The following is a 22638-nucleotide window of genomic DNA, read 5'->3' as shown; positions in this document are numbered from 1 at the left end:
ATCCCAGCACTTTGGGAGGCCGAGGCGGGCGGATCACAAGGTCAGGAGATCGAGACCACAGTGAAACCCCGTCTCTACTAAAAATACAAAAAATTAGCCGGGCGCGGTGGCGGGCGCCTGTAGTCCTAGCTACTCAGGAGGCTGAGGCAGGAGAATGGCGTGAACCCAGGAGGCGGAGCTTGCAGTGAGCCGAGATCGCGCCACTGCACTCCAGCCTGGGCAACAGCGTGAGACTCCGTCTCAAAAAAAAAAAAAAAAAAAAAAAAAAACAAAAAAACAAAATAAATACACATATACATACATTCATTCATATATACATACACACATACAAACAAAAGAAAGAAAGTATAGTCTTAGACCTTACTTTGTTTCTTAGGAGTTAGAAGACTTTGGGCAACTCAGTAACTTTTCTGAACTCCCACTTTCATATAATTGGGATAATAACCCATCTTAAAGGTTACCCACAGAATTAGTTACCCATGGAGTGATAACTTACCCACAGAGTTAGTTTGGAGATCAAATGAGGTGATGTATTTTTCATGCTTTTGAAATGTAGGAAGTAATATTCTCATTTAAGAATGGAGGAGCTTGGGCCGGGCGCAGTGGCTCACACCTGTAGTCCTAGCACTTTGGGAGACCGAGGCGGGTGATGGATCACAAGGTCAGGAGATCGAGACCATCCTGGCTAACATGGTGAAACCCCATCTCTACTAAAAAAAAAATACAAAAATTAGCCGGGCGTGGTGGTGGTCGCCTGTAGTCCCAGCTACTCGGGAGGCTGAGGCAGGAGAATGGCGTGAACTCGGGAGGCAGAGCTTGCATTGAGCTGAGGTCGTGCCACTGCACTCCAGCCTGGGCGACAGAGCGAGACTCAGTCTCAAAAAAAAAAAAAAAAAAAAAAAAAAAAATGGAGGCACTTGGATCCACCATGTTGATGTTGTGACTATGAAAGCAGCTTTAATACATACATACACACACCTACCTCTTAAGTTATGTCAAAACTAGTATTTAGGAATAGGAATTGGGCTAGGTATAGTGGCTCATGCTTGTAATTTTAGCACTTTGGGAGGCCAACGTGGGTGGATTGTTTGAGCTCAGGAGTTCGAGACCAGCCTGGACAACATGGCGAAATCTCATCTCTACAAAAAATACAAAAATTACCTGGATGTGGTAGCAAGTGCCCATAGTCACAGCTTGGGAGGCTGAGGCAGGAGGATCGCTTAACCTGAGAGCCGAGATTGTGCCACTGCACTCCAGCCTGGGCAACAGAGTGAGACCCTGCCTCCCCCACACCCCCACCCAAAAGGAATAGGAACTATTTTCCAATAAATACAGTTCTTAATTTTACTTTCTGTCCTACCAGTGGATTAAAAGACAATTGCTATAAATTGTTAGTGATCAAAGAACTTCTAGTCAGCATGGTACTACTCTGTTAAGATCATTCTCCTTTTGGTCATATATTAGCAGGACTATCATTTTATTAGCTTGCCCTCTGCCTGGGAGTAGATGTTTCTTTTTAACCTCTTTCTCTTGAAACCAAACAAGTGGCTGTGTTAGAAATGTTTTTAAATTTCTGGGCAACTTGCCAAGAGACAGAAATGTTTAGCAGTGGGGACACAGTAGGGATTCCAGGGCAGATGAGGGTCTGGTTTGAGAGTGATCTGTCCCCCACCCCCACCCCTATTTTTTTTTTAACAATGTTTTTTAACCAAAATTGTAAGTTTCAAGAAAATATCACTTGTTTGCTTTTAAGTGGAGTGTTACACTATCAGGGACATTAGGTCTCAGTGGATACTTCATAAGTGAGTGAGTTTGGGTGGGGACTAGGGCGAGGGCAAATCCTTTCTCTCTGGGCCTTTATCATCTCTCATATGCTCCAGTCCATTTGGGAGTTACTGAAAGCTCTGTGTGATCATCTCTCAACTGCTGCCCCTGTGTGTCAAAGAAGTTTGGCTGTGATCCACCCAGTGCCCCTTTCCAGTAGGAGCCCAGAAAAGGCTTTCCCCAAACCCTGCAATTGGCCCTCTGCCCCAGTCTGGTCAGTGCCCTCAGACTCCTGCTTCCATCAGAGCTCAGTTGCAGGATATGGTGGTATAACCCATTTGGTGATCATTTCCTTATCTTTTCTTTCTTTAAGAAGCAGAGAACCCCACCTAGTGAGATGATGTGTCTTCACTACAGGGATGTGACTGTATAATTGTAGTTGAATCCCTACTTTAAGTTGCATTTGATAAACACCATAGTGAAACATGTTTTCCAGGAGTGAGGCTGACCTGATTCCTAGAGTTGAAGCTGAGAGAAAATTGTGTTAGGTATGTGGCTTCAGGAATCTTCTCTTTTATCTCTGGAGAAGGCACATCACTCCCAGGCATTTTATGCTGCATTTGTGTCAGCGTCCTCATCTCTCTTCTGCTGTTGTAGTGTGTTTGTACCTCAGTGATCAGTGACTAGCATAGAACCTCCTCCTTGGCCAGTTGCCAGCAAATCCTAAAATAATACTCTGCAGTGAGTGGTGTGTCCGTGTTCTGAATGTGTTCCTTGTTCAGTTGGAGGCAGAATCCAGCCGTGAGCTGTGCTGAACAGGCCGTAGAAAGCATTCGTCATCGTCGTCTTTTTTTTTTTTTTTTTGAGACAGAGTGTTGCTTTGTTGCCCAGGCAGGAGTGCAGTGGGGCAATCTTGGCTCACTGTGCCTTCTGCCTCCTGGGTTCAGGCAATTGCCTCGGCCTCCCAAGTAGCTGGGATTACAGGCGCCTGCCACCCACACCTGGCTAATTTTTGTATTTTTAGTAGAGACAGAGTTTCACCATGCTCGAACTCCTGACCTCAGGTGATGTGTCCACGTCGGCCTCCCAAAGTGCTGGGATTACAGTCATGAGCCACTGTGCCTGGCCGAAAGTAGTCTTCTTGATATGAGTTCTTCTTATAGTTTGATATCTAAAAAGTACAGCAGGTGTTAAGCTTCATTAATAATTGGTTATTGAAGAATCTGAGATATCCAAGGCTAACTTCTTATCAAGAATAAAAGAAGGTTATAAGATCGCTTGTAGGTACTACTCACTATTTTACCTGAACAATACACATCTTAATCACATACCCAAGGAGAGTCCTGATAGATAACTGATGATGGTGGTGATTTAAAAGTCTTCAGGCTGGGTGCGGTAGCTCACGCCTGTAATCCCAGCATTTTGGGAAACTGAGGCAGGTGGATCACGAAGTCAAGAGATCAAGACCATCCTGGCCAACATGGTGAAACCTGTCTCTACTAAAAATACAAAAAATTAGCTGGGCGTGGTGGCGCGTGCCTGTTGTCCCAGCTACTTGGGAGGCTGGGGCAGGAGAATCTCTTGAACCTGGGAGGCAGAGGAGGCAGTGAGCCGGGTTCGCACCACTGCACTCCATCCTGGGCTACAGGGCAAGACTGTGTCTCAGAAACAAAAAAAACAAAAAGAAGCGTCTTCAGCCAGGTGGGATGTTACTTGCAGGAGGGCACAGGTGATCTGGAGCTTGTATTCTAAACAGATCACTTAGTCATATTGATTATGGGGACTTCTGAAAGAGGCAATAGAAAAAATTGGTTTGCACTTTGCCAAAAAGTATACTGGAGTGAAAATAGACTGATCCAGGGTCTTAGACTGGGCTGTGGTATGAAAGCCAGATATAAACATGGCTGGCCTATGTCAAAGAGGAGCCTAGAAGGTCAGATTCAAGATATTTGATCACTAGTACATTAACCTTTTGGAATTCCCTGTGTCAATACTCGTGCTAAATGAGATGTGTGCTTATCTCTCTCAGTCTTGAGCCCCTTTAACCATCATTGGGGTCAAGAGCAGGAGACGCTGGAACAGTTTGCACTCTTGGGAAGGAAAAGATTTAGCATCCTACGTCTCCACTTCTTACATTCATTCTTGGGAGTTGGTCTTCCTGCTGGTTTGGGTAGGGGTGATAGCTGGTGCCAAAACAGGGGTGGTGGCAAGCATGCATACCAAAACAGGATGTGTATGAAGAACCCTTTATGACTGCTAGTTTGGATCCTTGCTTGCCCCAGAATATGCGGTCCATTCTGCACACCTCACCACACAAATTCTTTCTTTGATTCACATGAACTTAGTTTTGGTGCTCATTTGTCATGGTCAGTCTCTCGAACTGTTGACAGACCTCTTTGGTTGATGGTCTTTATTAAAGGATTTTTGTAGGCATTTTAGTTTGTCAGCTAAAAACAGAAAGACAGAAAATGGAAGTCAAGCCCAGTCCAGTTAGCTCTCAGCATTTGACTCTATACACCTGCTCTTTCTTTCGGAATGGTGATAAAGAAAAAAAGCTACATCAGTAACAGCCCTTAAGCTTAACATAACTTCTAGCAGATGGCAAAGCACTTTCATTTTAATGCTAATAATTACGCAATACAGCAGTTAGTTTAATTGCTATTTTGCAGATGAGGCTACTGAGCCTCAGAGGGGTCTTGGGACTTGTTGTAGGTTACACGGGCACTGAAAGATAGGCAGACCCAATCCAGGTTTTCTGGCTACAAACCCTGTGCTAATTCCTGAAAGTCACAGTTTGTGGTGGTTCTTGTCCACATGGGCATTTTTGTGATGATAGCCTGCTATGCTTTTGCCAAAATTTCAACTTTAAAAAATCTTTGAAAGATGAAGAGGCTGGGTGAGGTGGCTCATGCCTGTAATCCGAACACTTTGGGAAGTTGAGGTGGGTGGATCACTTGAGGTCAGGTGGTTGAGACCAGCCTGGCCAATATGATGAAACCCTGTTTCTACTTAAAAAAGAAACAAAATACAGAAATTGCCAACTGTGGTGGCAGGCGCCTGTAGTCCCAGCTACTCGGGAGGCTGAGGCAGGAGAATCGCTTGAACCCGGGAGACGGAGGCTGCAGTGAGCCCAGATTGCACAACTGCACTCCAGCCTGGACGACAGAGCAAGACTCCATCTCAAAAATAAATAAATAAATACACTATTAAAAAAAAAAAATTGAAAGCAGCATCAAAGCAGGACCTATAGTTGGTGAGATCGGGTGGTGGAATTGAGAGGAACCCTATCATTTGTAAGCACTTCAGTACAAGTGCTTTCAGGTTGCTGTTCATTTGAAGGCCGTGGGCATCTTTCTTCTTTTGTCATAATAACCCTTCAGTACATCAGAGGTTCTTGATTTATTTTGTGTCATGTATTCTTCATAGAGAATCTTCCACATCCTCTCACAGTTGTCTAAGCAAGCACCTAACATTCACATAGTTCCAGGGATCTATAGCTGCTCTAAAGTGGGTGGTACAGTGTGCTCCAGGTTAAGAGATTCTCATCTACCTGGATATGGAATCCTAAGAAAAATCCTATCTAATGCTAGTGTCAACCCTTACACACCAGTGACATAGCCAACCTCTTCTCTTCTGTCACTCAGTGTGTGAGGGATCCTCTCCATTCCCTGCACTACCAGTGAACCTCTGTGCTCCTCACCTTTTGGGTGGTAAGACCAAGAACTACATTTCTGTAGCTGTAGCTGCCTTCCCTTGGGTGACTAGCATGCCTCTGATAAAACCATCAGGGTGTGTGGAATCCATCCCATCTGAATTAGGCCCTAGCCAGGGTGTGAGGAAGATCGCAAAAAGCCCAGATTCTCTGACTCCTAGAAAAATATGCATTGCAGTGATCCTGAAAGGAGTCCAGGAAATTAGAACTCTTTACCTACACAGCCAACAGAATTGACATTTTGAATCAAGCTATTGAGAAAATTCCGTAAGTCCTTCTTTACTAAATGTACTTTTAATCAGCACCTGGTATTAGTGAATAAGCAAATAAAATCCTTACTTTCTCGTCTCTTTGCCTTTGTTAGATTAGGGAAGCAATGTGTTTCAAGTTTAGTGGCTCTAGCATTACCCAAATTGCTTACTAAAGATTGTAATTCTATTTTTTTTTTTTTTTTTTTTTGAGACGGAGTCTCGCTCTGTCGCCCAGGCTGGAGTGCAGTGGCCGGATCTCAGCTCACTGCAAGCTCCGCCTCCCGGGTTCACGCCATTCTCCTGCCTCAGCCTCCTGAGTAGCAGGGACTACAGGCGCCCACCACCTCGCCCGGCTAGTTTTTTGTATTTTTTTAGTAGAGACGGGGTTTCACCGTGTTAGTCAGGATGGTCTCGATCTCCCGACCTCGTGATCCGCCCGTCTCGGCCTCCCAAAGTGCTGGGATTACAGGCTTGAGCCACCGTGCCCGGCGATTATAATTCTTAAGGCCTAGGAATCTGCATTCCAAGAGATTCTTGCACACCGTAGACATTTTCATGCAAATGGTTCTTGGTCTACACTTGGAGAAACATTGGGCCATGGACTGCTGGCCTCCTCCCCCTTTTCGTTTTTTTTTTTTTTTTTTTTTTGAGATGGAGTCTTGCTCTGTCGCCCAGGCTGGAGTGCAGTGGCCGGATCTCAGCTCACTGCAAGCTCCGCCTCCTGGGTTTATGCCATTCTCCTGCCTCAGCCTCCCGAGTAGCTGGGACTACAGGCGCCCACCACCTCGCCTGGCTAGTTTTTTGTGGCTAGTTTTTTGTATTTTTTAGTGGAGACGGGGTTTCACCATGTTAGCCCATGTTAGGATGGTCTCAATCTCCTGACCTCGTGATCTGCCCGTCTCGGCCTCCCAAAGTGCTGGGCTTACAGGCTTGAGCCACCGCGCCCGGGCCCCTTTTCATTTTTAGTATGGTGTAGAATATTTTTATTCTCTTCTTCCCAGGAGTTCTGAAGTAGAAGATTGCCCTGTCCCCATGATTCAAGAGTTAATGGCAAATTTCTGTTCTTTTTTTTTTTTTTTTGGAGACCAAGTCTCGCTCTGTTGCCCAGGCTGGAGTGCAGTGGCGCAATCTCGGCTCACTGCAAGCTCCGCCTCCCGGGTTCACACCATTCTCCTGCCTCAGCCTCTCGAGTAGCTGGAACTACAGACACCTGCCACCACGGCCGACTAATTTTTTTGTATTTTTAGTAGAGACAAGATTTCACCATTTTAGCCAGGATGGTCTTAATTTCCTGACCTCGTGATCCACCCGCCTTGGCCTCCCAAAGTGCTGGGATTACAGGCGTGAGCCACTGCGCTCGGCCGAGTTAATGGCAGATTTCTGAGACAGGTGAGGCTATTGCATGTAAGATGACTGGGTACAGAAAAATTCTGAGCTTTCATCTCCAATGCTGGGAAAAGCCTGGCTCGCCTGCCTGTCTTACAGCTTTGTACCATATTGCTGGTCAGTTTTGGCAAGTGAGTTAACTGCCTAAAGCTGTATGATAGACTCTAATGCTAGGGCCAAAGGATGTGGCAAAAGACTCAGTTAACTTTGGATAGAGTATGATTATACAGTGACTCCTTTTCTGCTGTGCTGAAGGGAAAAGGAATAGCAGAATTTGTGCCCCTGCGACATTTTCTGAGGTTAGATCTGAAGGCTTCCCTGCTGTCCCATTGCCAATATTAGAGAAAATGACAAGGCAGCATTTATTTCCAAAGGAATAGCTAGGAAAAGATGACCAAATGCGAAAGACTAGATTTTTTTTTTTTTTTTTTGAGACGGAGTCTCGCTCTGTCCCCCTGGCTGGAGTGCAGTGGCGCGATCTCGGCTCACTGCAAGCTCCGCCTCCCGGGTTCCTGCCATTCTCCTGCCTCAGCCTCCCAAGTAGCTGGGACTACAGGCACCTGCCACCGCGCCCGGCTAATTTTTTGTATTTTTTTTAGTAGAGACGGGGTTTCACCGTGGTCTCGATCTCCTGACCTTGTGATCCTCCCGCCTCGGCCTCCCAAAGTGCTGGGATTACAGGCGTGAGCCACCGTGCCCGGCCGAAAGACTAGATTAAAATCACTGTTGTCTGTTATTTATTTGGTAACCCATCATGCATTTTGTTTCATCTTGGGATTTTTTATTTAGAGACAGGTCTAGTTCTGTTGCCCAGGCTGGAGTGTGGTGGTATGATCTTGGCTCACAGCAACCTTTGCCTCCTGGGCTCAAGTGATCCTCCCACCTCAGCCTCCCAAGTAGCTGGAATCACAAGGGTGTGCCACGACAGCCAGCTAATTTATTTATTTTTTTGAGACAGCGTCTCACTCTGTTGTCCAGGCTGGAGTGCAGTGGCGTGATCTTGGCTCGCTGCAACCTCCGCCACCCGGGTTCAAGCGCTTCTCCTGCCTCAGCCTCCTGAGCAGCTGGGATTAGAGGCGTGCACCATCACACCCAGCTGATTTTTGTATTTTTAGTAGAGATGGAGTTTCACCATGTTGGCCAGGATGGTCTTGATCTCTTGACCTCGTGATCCACCCGCCTCGTACTCCCAAAGTGCTGGGATTACAGGCGTGAGCCACCGTGTCTGGCCCCACCTAATTTTTTCGTAGAGATGGAGTCTCGCTAGCTTGAACTCCTGGGCTCAAGCAATATGCCCTCTTCGGCCTCCCAAAGTGTTGGGATTACAACCACACCTGGCATATCACACACTTGGTTTTCTATACTCCTTTATCCTCTGCCACCTCTTGATGGAATATATGTAAATAAAAAGATTTGGAATCAAAAGAACAAGAGTCTAGTCTTCATTCTGAAGTTGATTAGGATGTGATCTCAGGCAAGTCATTTCCCAACTGTAAAGTGTGGAAAATAGTACTGAGAAGCTCAAGTGAGGTAATTTCTAACACATTGTGGAGGTTGTCAGGGAAAGCAAGGAGACCATTTTCAGCAAATCTGTTTATTTATATTACCTTCAGAAGCCTTTTTCTCAGCATCAAGGTTCGCAGGCACCATTCCACTTTATTTCTTTTCATTATAATTCACAGTTTTACAGGGTCCTGTGTGGCTTTGTCTCACTGTGTTTCCACCCACTCTTCTCCTTGTTCCTGCCACCCTGGCCTCCTTGATGCCATGCAGGCAGGATCCCACTGAGAGCCTTTGCACATGCTGTTCTCTGTTTGGAGGGCTCTCTCCCAGAGGACCGCAGGGCTCACTCTCTTCTTTTACATCTCTGCTCCAATGTCACCTGAATTTTTTTTTTTTTTTTTTAAACAAAGTCTCACGTTGTTACTTAGGCTGGAGAGCAGTGGCTCAATCTTAGCTCATCACAGCCTCAACCTCCTGGCCTCAAACAAACCTCCCGCCTCAGTCCCCCCAAATAGCTCGGACTACAGGTGCACGCCACCATGCCTAGTTTTTGTATTTTTCATAGAGACAGGGTTTCACTTTATTGCCCAGGCTGGTCTGGAACTTCTGAGCTCAAGCGATCCGCTTGCCTTGGCCTCCCAAAGTGCTAGGATTACAAGCATGAGCTGCCACCTGCAGCCAAATGTCACCTTATCAGAAAGTCTTTCCCTGACCATTCCATATAAAATGACCTCACCCTGTTACTCTGTCACTTATACCTTGCTTAATAGTTCTTCATAGCATATACTGCCTCCTACTGTGTTACATGTTTACTTGTTTTATGTATATCTTTCTTCAGTTGAATGTAAGCTCCACGAAAACATGAATAACCCAACACTCAAATGGGGTCTGACACATGTGGGTTCACAGATATTTATTGGAAGAATGAATGAGTAATGAACTGTTAGCACATCTGTAATTAACCTCTTAGGGGACACATACCTCTGACTCCACTTTCTCACTTCTTATTCACTCTTTAATCTGTTGCAATAAATTTCTGCTTCCACCAACCCACTGGCATAGCTCTGAGACTACTGACTATGTCCTAAGCATAAGTGATTCTCTGGAAACTTCATAACCCTTATTTTGCCTGACTTCCCCACTGTTAGCATCTCTCTCTCTTTCCTTTTACAGGCTTTTTCTTGAAGCTTACTTGGGGTAATAGCTTTGCCTCATCGCCTCCTGCCTCTGTGGCCCTCCTCAGATTCCTGTGCTGGGTGGGCTCTCTTCCATGCCTGGTGACCCTCCTCAGATTCCTGTGCTGGGTGGGCTCTCTTCCATGCCTGTTCTTGAGTTCTGTGGTTTCTCCAAGACTGAGCACAGTCTCTCCCCGACTTCCCTAAGCTCACTCGCCCTGGATCACCTGTCTGGGAGTGTTAATAGCACAGCCATTCATCCAGTCACTCCAATATGTTCTGATCCGCCTGCCTTGGCCTCCCAAAGTGATGGAATTACAGGCGTGAGCCATCACACCTGGTCCCAATATTTAATCAAGAATCATGCACTGCATTTGGTTGTTGTCAGTTTGGTCACCATCTAGAACAGTACCCCTACCTTTTTCATTTTCATGACACTGACTTGTTTTAAGTATCTAAGCTGCTTGTCTTGCACAATGTTCTGTATTCTAAATTTGCTTCCTCATGATTAGATTTAGGTTAAACATTTTTGGCAATAAGAAAACATAGGTATATGTACTTCTTAACATCAAGGGGCACATGTTATCAGGCTGTATAACCAGTGATGGTGCTAAAAGTTTGAAAGGTGACACCAGATCTGTCTTTGTAATTAACACATAATCTATGGGGTATCATTTTGAAGCCATGTGAAAATCCTGTTTCCCCACAACTACCTGCCTAATAACGGTTTTAGCATCTATTGATGATCCTTGTCTGAACTGATTTTTACAAAATTGATTTTTTCAATAAAATTACAAAATAGTAAGGACTGCATTTTTATGATCACTCTAGTAATGATCAAGAGGCCACATAAAAGAACAGAGGGATGGATGGATGGATATATTTCTAGTTTCTACCTGGTTTGTTAAATGGGTTTATTCTCATACACACATGTAACCCCTGTTGATGTTCTGTGTATATGCTCCCTGCTTCCACACTGGAAAAAGAAATGCAGCAGGCTTGCCTGAAAGAAGAGCTACTTGGACTGTGGCACTCCAGTGACCTCTGTTAAGTGTACTATGTTCATAGCCTTTGAGTTCCTCTGGATCCATAATTGTTGGTGAGCGTCTGGCGTATTATCAGAGATAGGAACCATCGTTTTTATTACAATAACACCTAATAAAGCAGGATTCAGACCTAGACACACTTAATATATATTCCTTCGTGATAGTGATGAGGAAATGAGGTTTGATAATGAATTGGTGTCATTCCTTGCTCAGAGGCATTTCTAGAACTGCTTGTGAATCCTAGAAAACTCATTTACCTACTTGTTTAAGTAAATCTGGAGCTGGTGAGGGAAAAGTGTTGGCTTGATGTCCTAAATTACCAAGGTAGGTTAGTTTTTAACAGTCTTTGTACTTACTCTTTAGTGCCAGCTTAAATCAAGACCAGTCTGGCCCTGGGGCCCCTGTGCTGTCATCACACATCTGTGTCTATACACACTGAGCACAGCACTGAGCTCCCCCTTTGCTATATATTGGTTGCCTGTGTGTGTGTGTATGTATGTATGTATATGTGTGTGTGTGTGTGTGTGTGTGTGTATGTATATATATATATTTTTTGTTTGTTTGTTTGTTTGTTTTCCCCTGAGACTGAGTCTTGCTGTGTCACCCAGGCTGGAGTGCAGTGTCATGATCTCGGCTCACCGCAACGTCTGCCTTCCAGGTTTAAGCAATTCTCCTGCCTCAGCCTCCAGAGTAGCTGGGATTACAGGCGTGCCCCACCACACCCAGCTAATTTTTGTATTTTTAGTAGGGGGGGGTTTCACCATGTTGGCCAGGCTGGTCTCGAACTCCTGACCTCAGGTGATCCTCCCGCCTCGGCCTCCCAAAGTGCTGGGATTACAGGTGTGAGCCACTGCACCTGGCCTAGATGCCAGTATGTATTTTAAAATAAAATGGAAAGTTTTTCACTTTTTATTTCTTTAATTCACAAATGACCTCATTTAATTTAGGCAACAGTTGTGCTAGGGGAGAAAGAAAATGGGTGCTGGAAAGAGGGAACAGAATATTAATTGGTAGTTGTAGCCAGCCAGGGGCGGGGCCCACATCTAGAACTGAAACTGTGATTAAGAATGGCACACCTCTTGGCCACTTCTGTTCAATTGTTTTCTCTGGGGAGCTTGGTTATTTTTCTTTTCAGGATGTGCTGCACACTTCCCTTTGTTCACACAAAGCCACACAAGAGCTCCATTGGAACCAGCTCCCAGGGCAGCAGGAAAGGATCAAGAACTGCCGTCTGATATTGAATATGTATATTCTTATAAACACACAAGGCTCTTGTCCTTGCATTGGTCTTTGGGGGCTTCTCTTTCCAGAGACTGCTTTCTAGGAGTGTCTGGGAAAATGCAGTTTTGAGTAATACTCTGGCTCCTCCTGCAAAGCTATTAAGGCATCAGGAAGAGGGGAGATGGACTCCTAGATGAATGCAGCCCTTGTAATTGGACGCACATTTATGGGGTAACTTTAAGTCCTTTTTTTCTTCAATTGGCAGAGGCCTAAACTTAGAAACCTGTTTTCTGCTTCCTTGTGTCTTACCTCCTTGGCGTGGAACTTGAGGTGATTCTGGCTCCCCATTGTCATTTGTTCCTACAATCAAGAAAGCTCAGGGCTTACCCGTATCACTCTTACATCCCCTTCACCAGGCTACCCTCCACGTGGTGGCTTTTAACAAAGCTGGCTGGACACACACAGGAGTTGCCCTGTCCACCTCAAACCCCAGCGCACCACGAGCACTTGTTGTGGCTACTCCAGTCTCTTCCCAGATGAACTGAGAAACACCCAACAGGAAGTCCTGATACAAACCTGAAGAAAGAGGGGCCAGTGCTCACTCCTTTCACCTGGCAGAAGTGACTATTGAAATTGCTGAATCTGCTATCAGAGAAAAGAATTAAAAATGAGGAAAGAGGAGCACAGACTAAGCTGGCCTACTCAGGGACTGAGAGAAACTGACACACTTGTCAGAAGGTTTAGACAAGGGAAGAAAGGGAAGGCAGAACTAGACCTGGGTTGGGGTCCACCACTCGATGAATGGATGATCTGGCAGGTTACTGCATCTCAGCCAGTGTCAGTTTCATCACACATGGAATAACGGTCCCTGCCTTATGGGTTATGAAAAGGATCCAGTGAGTTTTTTTTTGAGACAGAGTCTTACACTGTCACCCAGGCTGGAGTGCAGTGGCGCAATCTTGGTTCACTGCAACCTCTACCTGCCAGTTTCAGGCGATTGTCGTACCTCAGCCTTGCGAGTAGCTGGTATTACAGGTACCTGCCATCACACCCAGCTAATTTCTGTATTTTTAGTAGAGATGGGGTTTCGTCATGTTGGCCAGGTTGGTTCTGAACTCCTGACCTCAGGTGATCCGCCCGCCTCGGCCTCCCGAAGTGCTGGGATTACAGGCGTGATCCACTGTGTCCGGCCCTATCTTGAATTCTTTTCTTGGTCTTCATTTCTGGTTCTTCTGACCAGCTATCCTGTCTCAGCTTCTCCAACTTGTTTTCTAGTATCAGTGCCAAAGGCTGTTACATGGTGAGCTCCAGGTTTTGAACTGATTCTCAATGCTTGAGAGCCCTGGGGCCCCTCAGACAGGTCCCTGAACCCCTCTTCTAAGCCTTCTTTGCCCTAGTCTTTACCCAGTGCTGTGGCCAACCTGACTCTTGTATGTTGCCTGGACTCAGATACGCATCTAAACTGTGTGTGTCAAAGAACATTGAAGCTACCTTGTCCCCCTACCCAACAGTTTCTTTTCTTCTCTCTCTTTTTTTTTTTTGGTGACAGAGTCTTGCTCTGTCACCCAGGTTGGAGTGCCACTGAACAATCTTGGCTCACTGCAACTTCTGCCTCTTGGATTCAAGTAATTCTCCTGCCTCAGTGTCCCAAGTAGCTGGGATTACAGGTGCCTGCCACCATGGCTGGCTAATTTTTGTACAGATGAGGTTTTCACCATGTTGCCCAGGCTGGTCTTGAACTTCTGACCTCAAGGAATCTGATCTCCTCGGCCTCCCAAAGTGCTGAGATTGTAGGCATGAGCCAACATGCCTGGCCTTTTTTCTCTAATTTTTTTTTTTTTTTTGAGATGAAGTTTTGCTCTTGTTGTGCAGACTGGAGTACAGTGACATGATCTCAGCTCATTGCAGTCTCCACCTCCTGGGTTCAAGGGATTCTCCTGCGTCAGCCCCCGAAGTAGCTGGGGTTACAGGTGCCTGACACCATGGCTGGCTACTTTTTCTGTGTGTTTAGTAGAGACGTGGTTTCGCCATATTGGCCAGGCTGGTCTTGAACTCTTGACCTCAGGTGATACACCTGCCTCAGTCTCCCAAAGTGCAGGGATTACAGGCTTGAGCCACCATGCCCGGCCTCTCTTCTCTAACTTTTGAAGAAGTTAAGAAATCAACACAGAGGAGTGGAAAGAACTCTAGGCTAAGGATGATACAGAATTAGGTTATATCTTCCAATTCAGGGCCCTTAAACAAATTAGGTTATAGTCCTTATCCCTGCTATTTGCTTGCCTTTACTTTTTGGCCCTGTCCTTATCTATAAAATGGGATATTACCTACCATGTAGAATGATTAGGAATATTAAATTAGCTAACAGGTTTAAAATATCTAGAACAGTGCTTTCCATATAAGCACCCAATAGATATTAATCCCTTTCTTGCCATTACATGAAAATGTCCTTAATAGGACCAAATAGGAATTCATATAGAGTAGTCTGCCCTTACTCCTGAGGAACACGTGCCAAGACCCCGCAGTGGATGCCTGAAACTGCAAGTGGTACCAAATCCTGTATGTACTGTTTTTTTTTTTTTTCCTATACATGTGACCTATGACAAAATTCAATTTGTAAATCAGACATAGTAAGAACTTAGAGCAATTTTAACAATACGCTGTAATAAAGGTTATGTGAATATGGGCCCACTCAAAATACTGTAACATTTTTGGACCTTGGTTGGCCTAGAATAACTGAAACCATGGAAAGCGAAACTGCAGATGAGGGAGACTCTGTGTACTGTAGCTATTTCACCCACCACCTGTCCTCCACTAGTGGTGCACCACCCTTTGTACATGAAGATGATGTCCTCAAGATGTTCTGGCGAATTGTTTTCCTAGAAGTTGGGTTTGTACCGTACCCTTTGGGGATAGCCAGTGTGGGTTGTTGAGGCAGCAAGTGAGCCAAGGTTTTAGAGAATCTGTGGCTGCGGTACAGAAACTAGCTGGCCTGTGAGTGAATCAAGACAGTGATTCAACCAAATTACAGCATTTGGTGACAGCAACACCTGAATATATAGGCACATATACCATTTGGTTCAGGGCACACTCACTGGCATTTCTTCCTTACAAGGGTTCTGAGAGGTGGGCAGATTCTCACTCTGGAAGAAAGTTAGACGCAGAAAGCAGTCACAACCCCTGTCACCCAGCAGTAATTGGTAGCACTCAGTACTAGAACACAGATCCCTTGACCTATCCAGAACTTCTGTGAGGTTTTGAACCCACTTGAGAACCAGAATTCCGGCTATTCAGATGAAAGTTTAGAGCTCTGCTGCAGAATCTTCCCGTCCTCCTGTCACTAGTCACCTTGAGTCTATTTCTTATAGAATACTAATTCACTGAGTGAATAATTATTGAGGGTATACTGTGTGCCTGGTATTCTAGGCACTAGGGAATGCTGTGAGTAACTAAAAAAATAGACAAAACCCTTGCTGTGCTCTGATGGGGGCATGTCGTAAATGTAAACATGGGAGACTGAGAGTAAACAAGAAAAATATGTAGTATTCCGCCCTTTTTTTCTCGCCCAGGCTGGAGTACAGTGGCACTATCTCGGCTCACTGTAACCTCCGCCTCCTGAGTTCAAGCGATTCTCCTGCCTCAATCTCCTGAGTAGATGGGATTACAGGTGCCCTCTACCATGCCTGTACAAAAATTTTTGTATTGGCCGGGCGCGGTGGCTCAAGCCTGTAATCCCAGCACTTTGGGAGGCCGAGACGGGCGGATCACGAGGTCAGGAGATCGAGACCATCCTGGCTAACACCGTGAAACCCCGTCTCTACTAAAAATACAAAAAACTAGCCGGGCGAGGTGGCGGGCGCCTGTAGTCCCAGCTACTCCGGAGGCTGAGGCAGGAGAATGGCGTAAACCCGGGAGGCGGAGCTTGCAGTGAGCTGAGATCTGGCCACTGCACTCCAGCCCGGGCTACAGAGCAAGACTCCGTCTCAAAAAAAAAAAAAAAAAAAATTTTTGTATTTTTAGTAGAGACAGGGTTTCACCATGTTGGCCAGGCTAGTCTTGAACTCCTGACCTCATGATCTGCCCACCGCGGCCTCCAGAAGTGCTGGGATTATTGCAGGCGTGAGCCACCACGCCCAGACAGATATGTAGTATTTGTATAAAGACTGTCAAGACAGTGATGAGTCCTGCAGAGAAAAATGAGTCAGAAAAGGAAGCTGGGGTGGGGTGGACAGTGTCCATTTTCTCTTGATTCTTTGTACTTACTGTCTCATGCATGTGCTAAGCTTTCCAAGAGGCAAGGTTATGTGTGATCCATCACACCCAGGTTCCTGCAGAGCAGGGCCTTTGGAGTTGAGCTAGCTTTACACAGTAGAAGCAGGTGCAGTGGGTGTCTGTTTACCCACTGAAATGCCCACGACCTGTCCATGTAAGAAGTAGGGAAGCATGGATAGTGCCCAGGTAGGTTGAGGAGGTAACCTGTAGTGGTTTTTCTTTGATGTTATTTGTTAAATCTAGAGCTCCCCCTTCTGTTAGAAGATGGGATCTCAGTAGTACTTTTAAGACTATAGTTTCTTTTTTATCTTAAGATTCACAAAAATTTTTTAAAATAAATACTGCTGGGACAATTGAAATTTTCTTCTGGAACTACTGTTGCTAAGGCCCAGCCCCCCACTAGGGGGGAGGAAGGAGGAAGAAGCACAAAGGCCCAGGCAGGATAGGGTCCTATCTATGCTCTCTTGCTACTTTTAGCAGCTCCTTAACCCTGCACTCCTACCGCAGCCAGCAGCCTAGCAAAAGTTATCTCTGCTCACAGTTTCACAGCTCTTTGGAAATTCTAGGGCAGCAGAAGTGAAACTGACCACAGTCTTATAAATTTCTCTCTTATTGCCTCTGTTCCCTACTTGAAGTGAGTCAGGCCTTTCCCTCTCATCCTCAGAGTGTCTTAAAATTTATTTGTCCTTACAGTCAAGTTTTTGACAAAAGGAGTCAGACCCTTCATTCATGGTGCAGCCTTTCTGGAGGCTCTTGGTTTGGTCTTGCCACCTGAGTGTTGTTTGCAGAAGTTGAGACTTGTGGTCTTTATGTGGTATCCCCAGAATAGAGCTGAGCCCTTCGTGTCAGCTGTTGGTTGTATGTGTTCCTTCACATATAATTGCCGTGGGGTTCTTTTAGTCCTTAGAGATGAAATTCAAGTTAATTTTAGCAGCAGTATAAATATCAGGTGCAGTGAAGAAGGAAATAGCACCGAGTGGACATACATCTTTTTGGGTTTAACTGTCCCATTGGAACGGTTTGGCCACTTTATGATTCCTCGTGAGGCTGAGGAAGTAAGGTTGACCTGGCATGCATCTATGCCCCTTCCTGTGTGCAGGTGTCCTGAGAATAATGTGAGGCCTAGCAGGCGTTCTTGGAGCCCTGGCTGATGGGGGATTTGCGGCTGACAGTCCAGTCATGGGCCAGGGTGTTTGTTAAAGTTACATTCCATGGGTGCACTTTAGACAGCCCAAGCTTAGGCAGTGACAGTTCCCATTAGGAATCATATTTTGGTTTCTACCAAAACTGTTTGAATGGGGTAGCTAAACCATAAAAATACATGCTTACTCAGGTGTCATTGCCTTCACTTCAGCTGATATTTATGGTACTAGTAACGGTAACGTGAATTTTTTTTTGAGACGGAGTCTTGCTCTGTCGCCCAGGCTAGAGGGCAGTGGCGCGATCGCTGCTTACCGCAAGCTCCACCTTCTGGGTTCACGCCATTCTCCTGCCTCAGCCTCCCAAGTAGCTGGGACTACAGGTGTCTGCCACCACGCCCGGCTAATTTTTTGTGTTTTTAGTAGAGACGGGGTTTCACTGTGTTAGCCAGGATGGTCTTGATCTCCTGACCTCATGATCCGCCCGCCTTGGCCTCCCAAAGTGCTGGGATTACAGGCATGAGTCAGTGCGCCTGGCCAGTAACATGAATTTAAGGTGCCTTCTCCACTGAATATTGTAGCCCTAGACATGATGCTTCGCTTGAAGGTAATTCTTTATGGTTCTTCTCTCAACAGCTTTGAAAAGTCCAGCTGCATTTCATGAGCAGAGAAGGAGCTTGGAGCGGGCAAGGGTAAGGTACCTTTTTTTCCCTCAGAACCCCGAAAGAGCATTTTCAGAGCTCATTGTATTGCTGATTATATTTCCATTTAGAGCTTTCCATAGAACTCTGAGGCCAGAGCCTGCTAGACTCTAGGGCCAGCCCTGGCCTTGCAGTTTTAAATGGAAAACCCTTCTTCTCCTACCTCATCCCGTCTCTCATCCACCTCCCATGGTGATTATATGGAACATGATTGGAATGAGGTTTCTCTTTTAGTACATTTAAGGATATGGAACAATCACCTCATCCTCCTTCCCTGAATTTTGGAGTGCTTTGGAGACCACTGGTATTTCCCCATCTTTAATTCCACTTAACCTTTTGTAGATGTTGGGACACAAACATTAGCCAATGGAAAAGCTTCCCAAGTCCAGGGTTACACTGCCCACACCTCACAGGATGGGCATTCCAAAGGGTAGGAAACCTCCCTGGTCTCCATCTGCCCAGAGAATCCACTTGACTCTTGTGGAAAGCAGAAACTGGCCCACACTCCAAGCCCAAGTGTTCTGCTGTAGCACCTTACTTGCATCCCCATCCTAATTCTCAGTTTCAGTTCCCCAGGGGCCCCTGAGGAATATTCTGCTGCCCAGTGTGGGTAGAGATGGGGAAGTCACCAGAACTTGTTTCCCCCTCCCACTCACTTTACTTTTTCCTTTCACATAACATCGTGGGAAGACAATCCCCTACACAGATCATAGTCTGCATCTCCTTAAGACCCACAGCTATTTTATTTTACTTTATTTTTTTGAGACGGAGTCCCACTCTGTCACCCCAAGCTGGAGTGCAGTGGCATGATCTCAGCTCACCGCAGCCTCTGCCCAGCAGTTTCAAGTGATTCTCCAGCCTCAGTCTCCCAAGTAGCTGGGACTACAGGCGCCCACCACCAAACCTGGGTAATTTTTGTATTTTTAGTAGAGATGAAGTTTCACCATGTTGTCTAGGTTGGTCTCGAACTCTTGGCCTCAAGTGATCTGCCTGCCTTGCCCTCCCAAAGTGCTGGGATTACAGGCATGAGCCACCGCACCTAGCCTCACAGCTGTTTTAGAGTCTCAGAAATATTTACCTCCAATACTTTTTTTTTTTAACTTTATTTCATTTTTTCCCTCCTAGAAAATCATGATTAATTCTTAGAGTAAGTGGGAAGAATGAAATCAGGGGTCCTGGGAACCAAAGGAGTAACAAGCAGCAGTGTTTTAGTTTGCCGAGAGCACTTGAGAGTACAGTGTAGGGGGAAAGGATGGCATTGCCTGTGCCCCTATTCGGTCAGAAGACTGGGCACCATTTCCTTGACTGCTTCTCGAATAGGCAGGGACCAGTAGGGCTGATTAGAAGAGTCTGTTTTATTGAGCACCTTTATATAAGAGGTTGTATCTGTTTTTTTTTTTTATCCTCACATCAACTCTTATGAATTAGGTAGTATTATCCTCATTTTACAGATGCAGTTAAGAGAAGTTAACTCACTTGTCCAGCCAGTAAGTGGCAAAGCTGGGACTCAAACCTTTGTCTGTGGATTCTAGATTTGTTTTTTAAGCAAAATGATTTTATTTCCTAACACGTGGTAACCTAACACTCAATTTGCTTACCATGCACATCTGTTCACAGATGACTTCCACATTACAATAACTACTTCCATATTTACGCACGTACTAAAAATTATCTTAGTTGAGATATGAAAAATGAATATATTGGATTGGTTACAGCAGAATTTGCTTTACTTAATTCTAAAAGCTTAAAGCTTTGAAAAGCTGCTACTTTTGCATCTCATACTTCCAGATGAATAAGACACAGCAATATCAGCTTGTATTCAAGAGAAGTTTCATTTCTTTTTCTGGTGTTGGAACCAGCTACCCACATCTGTTGGTGCTGCATAGGCAGCTATACATGGTGGTGGGAAATCATCCACCATGGCTTCAGCTATGTCAGGATCACACTTGAGGGAGTCAGAGATGCTGATTGCTTTGCTTTGCTTTTTTGGGTAATTTTAGAGGTGGGATCTTGCTGTGTTGCCCAGTCTGAATTCCAACTCTTGGGCTTAAGCAATCCTTCTACCTTTGACCTCCTGAATTGCTGGGATGTATAGGCATCCACCACTGTACCTGGTCAAAATGATTTTTCCCCTCAGTTTTCTTTGACACAAATGTGCTTTAGTGGTCATGAATGCCTTTAAGGATATCAGTTGCAAAATCCATATCTTTAAATTTGGCCCTGAAAATTCTCTGGTTTTCCGTCAGAGACCTTGTACCCTCTAAACCAGTCCAGAGTAGCTTCTAGGTAGTCAGGTTTCAGCCATTTGACATCATTAATATGTTTACTATTTGTTATAAACGATACAACTCGGCCGGGCGCGGTGGCTCAAGCCTGTAATCCCAGCACTTTGGGAGGCCGAGATGGGCGGATCACGAGGTCAGGAGATTGAGACCATCCTGGCTAACACGGTGAAACCCCGTCTCTACTAAAAAATACAAAAAACTAGCCGGGCGCGGTGGCGGGCGTCTGTAGTCCCAGCTACTCGGGAGGCTGAGGCAGGAGAATGGCGTGAACCCGGGAGGCGGAGCTTGCAGTGAGCTGAGATCGGGCCACTGCACTCCAGCCTGCGCGGCAGAGCGAGACCCCATCTCAAAAAAAAAAAAAAAGGATACAACTCAGAAACAGCCAGGTAGAAGAGATGCATAGGTATGTGGGAAGGGACGAGGAGCTTCTGTGCCCTCTCCAGGTGGGTGTGTCACCCTCCTAGCATCTCCATGCCTTTAGCAAACCAGAAGCTCCTCCATATATTTTCTTAATCAGTACTGTATTCTACCTCAGTCATGGCCACTGGTCAGAGCTTCAGATGGCTTAGAGAATAAGCCTTCCTCTGTTGTCTGTGAAGACGTGCGGCACCTGACACCTGCTTTACCACTCTCTGCTGCAGCTGAGGCAGTACTTCTGCCCACTGCACATGGGGTGGTAGACCCAGAGCCCACAGCCACTTTAAACCATCTCCTGGATTGCTCAGCCACCGCTGGGCTAGCACAGAGCTGCCCGGCCAGAACACCAAGGCGGCAGATGGCTAGGTGAGGAGAGGCCTTTTTTTTTTTTTTTTTTTTTTTTCAGTCTTTTCCTTTACTATATATAATGTCCTCCGAGGCTTCATTTCCTAGTGTTCTCTGGCCTGTCTTATCCTTTGCTGGTCTTGATCCGCTAATGTTCTATGGTTTGAAAATGTTGGTGCAGAGGTTAAGAGCACAGACTCTGTAGAGTCAGATCTGGGGGACCGTATATATTATAATTAGCCCCATTTGGTGGGATGGCTCTGTGACTGTTGAGGGACTAGTGTAGTTTGCCCAGAGTTTCATAAATGCAGAAATTAGGACATTGGACTTTGAGGAACTAGAGCTTTGATATCATGTATCAAAATTAGTATTCCATTTGGCAGCCATTCAAAATGAATGGAAAATACTCATGAGATCATGCAGTGTTACAGTTTTTTTGTTTTTTTGAGACGGAGTTTCATTTTTGTCGCCCAGGCTGGAGTGCAATGGGGCAATCTTGGCTCACTGCAGCCTCCACCTCAAGTGTTCAAGTGATTCTCCTGCTTCAGCCTCCCAAGTAGCTGGGATTACAGTTGCCAGCTACCACATCTGGCTAATTTTTGTATTTCTAGTAGAGACAGGGTTTCACCACATTGGCCAGGCTGGTCTTGAACTCCTGACCTCAAGTGATCTGCCCACCTTGGCCTCCCAGAGTGCTGGGATTACAGGTGTGAGCCACTGTGCCCGGCCCAATGTTACATTTTTTAAAGCAGGATATAAAATAATATTCAGTATGATTACAGCTCTGCAAAGTTAAGCCTATTTTCTGCGTGGAAGAGTAACTAGAAACAGATATCCCAGAATACTAACGGTGGCTGATTAAAGTTTTTTTAATTTTATTTTTCTTTCTAGTTTTCTAAATTTTCTTTGCTGGACATATATTACTTTTATGGTAGTAGAAATAGTAGTTTTTAATAGATATATTGTCAGTCCAGCCTCAGAGAGACAAATGGTCTTGAAGGATGGCACCCTTCCTTGGCAGGCGCAGTTGGATTTTGATGTGCTCTCTCCAGGCCTCCTCTTGCCTCTGGACCCTGCCATCATCAAGTTAAGGTTGTGGGGGTGCAGAGGTGGTCAGCAGCCACCATGGCCAAGGCTGCTTTTGTGATCCTGTCCATGCCATAAGCCTGTGTACCTGGATTTGAGAGTTTCTTGGTGTGTTTTTTCTGTAGACAGAGGACTATCTCAAACGGAAGATTCGTTCCCGCCCGGAGAGATCGGAGCTGGTCAGGATGCACATTTTGGAAGGTGTGGAGATTGGAATTGCTTTTTCATCTAGACCCAGTTCTCACCGCACTACCCATTTCCTTCTTGCTTCTTTCTTCTCCCATTTCTGTTGGCAGTGGGTAAGCCAGAGCCTTAACACAGTATGACAGCTGTGCCAT

At 45.6% G+C, this 22638-nt stretch overlaps 1 protein-coding gene across 1 annotated transcript in view; it reads left to right on the top strand.

Annotated features, from left to right (window-relative positions):
• MRTFA (myocardin related transcription factor A) overlaps positions 1-22638 on the top strand; it is a 178640-nt gene that overhangs the window by 134718 nt on the left and 21284 nt on the right. The window contains exons 5-6 of the mRNA XM_071078933.1: positions 18103-18158; positions 22426-22501. Coding sequence (XP_070935034.1) covers positions 18103-18158; positions 22426-22501 — 132 coding nt within the window. The remainder of the gene's footprint in view (positions 1-18102; positions 18159-22425; positions 22502-22638) is intronic.

The sequence above is a fragment of the Macaca nemestrina genome, chromosome 15 (assembly GCF_043159975.1).
Source record: "Macaca nemestrina isolate mMacNem1 chromosome 15, mMacNem.hap1, whole genome shotgun sequence".
In the NCBI taxonomy this organism is placed as follows: Eukaryota; Metazoa; Chordata; class Mammalia; order Primates; family Cercopithecidae; genus Macaca; species Macaca nemestrina.
This window is presented reverse-complemented; position numbering and strand designations above follow the sequence as displayed.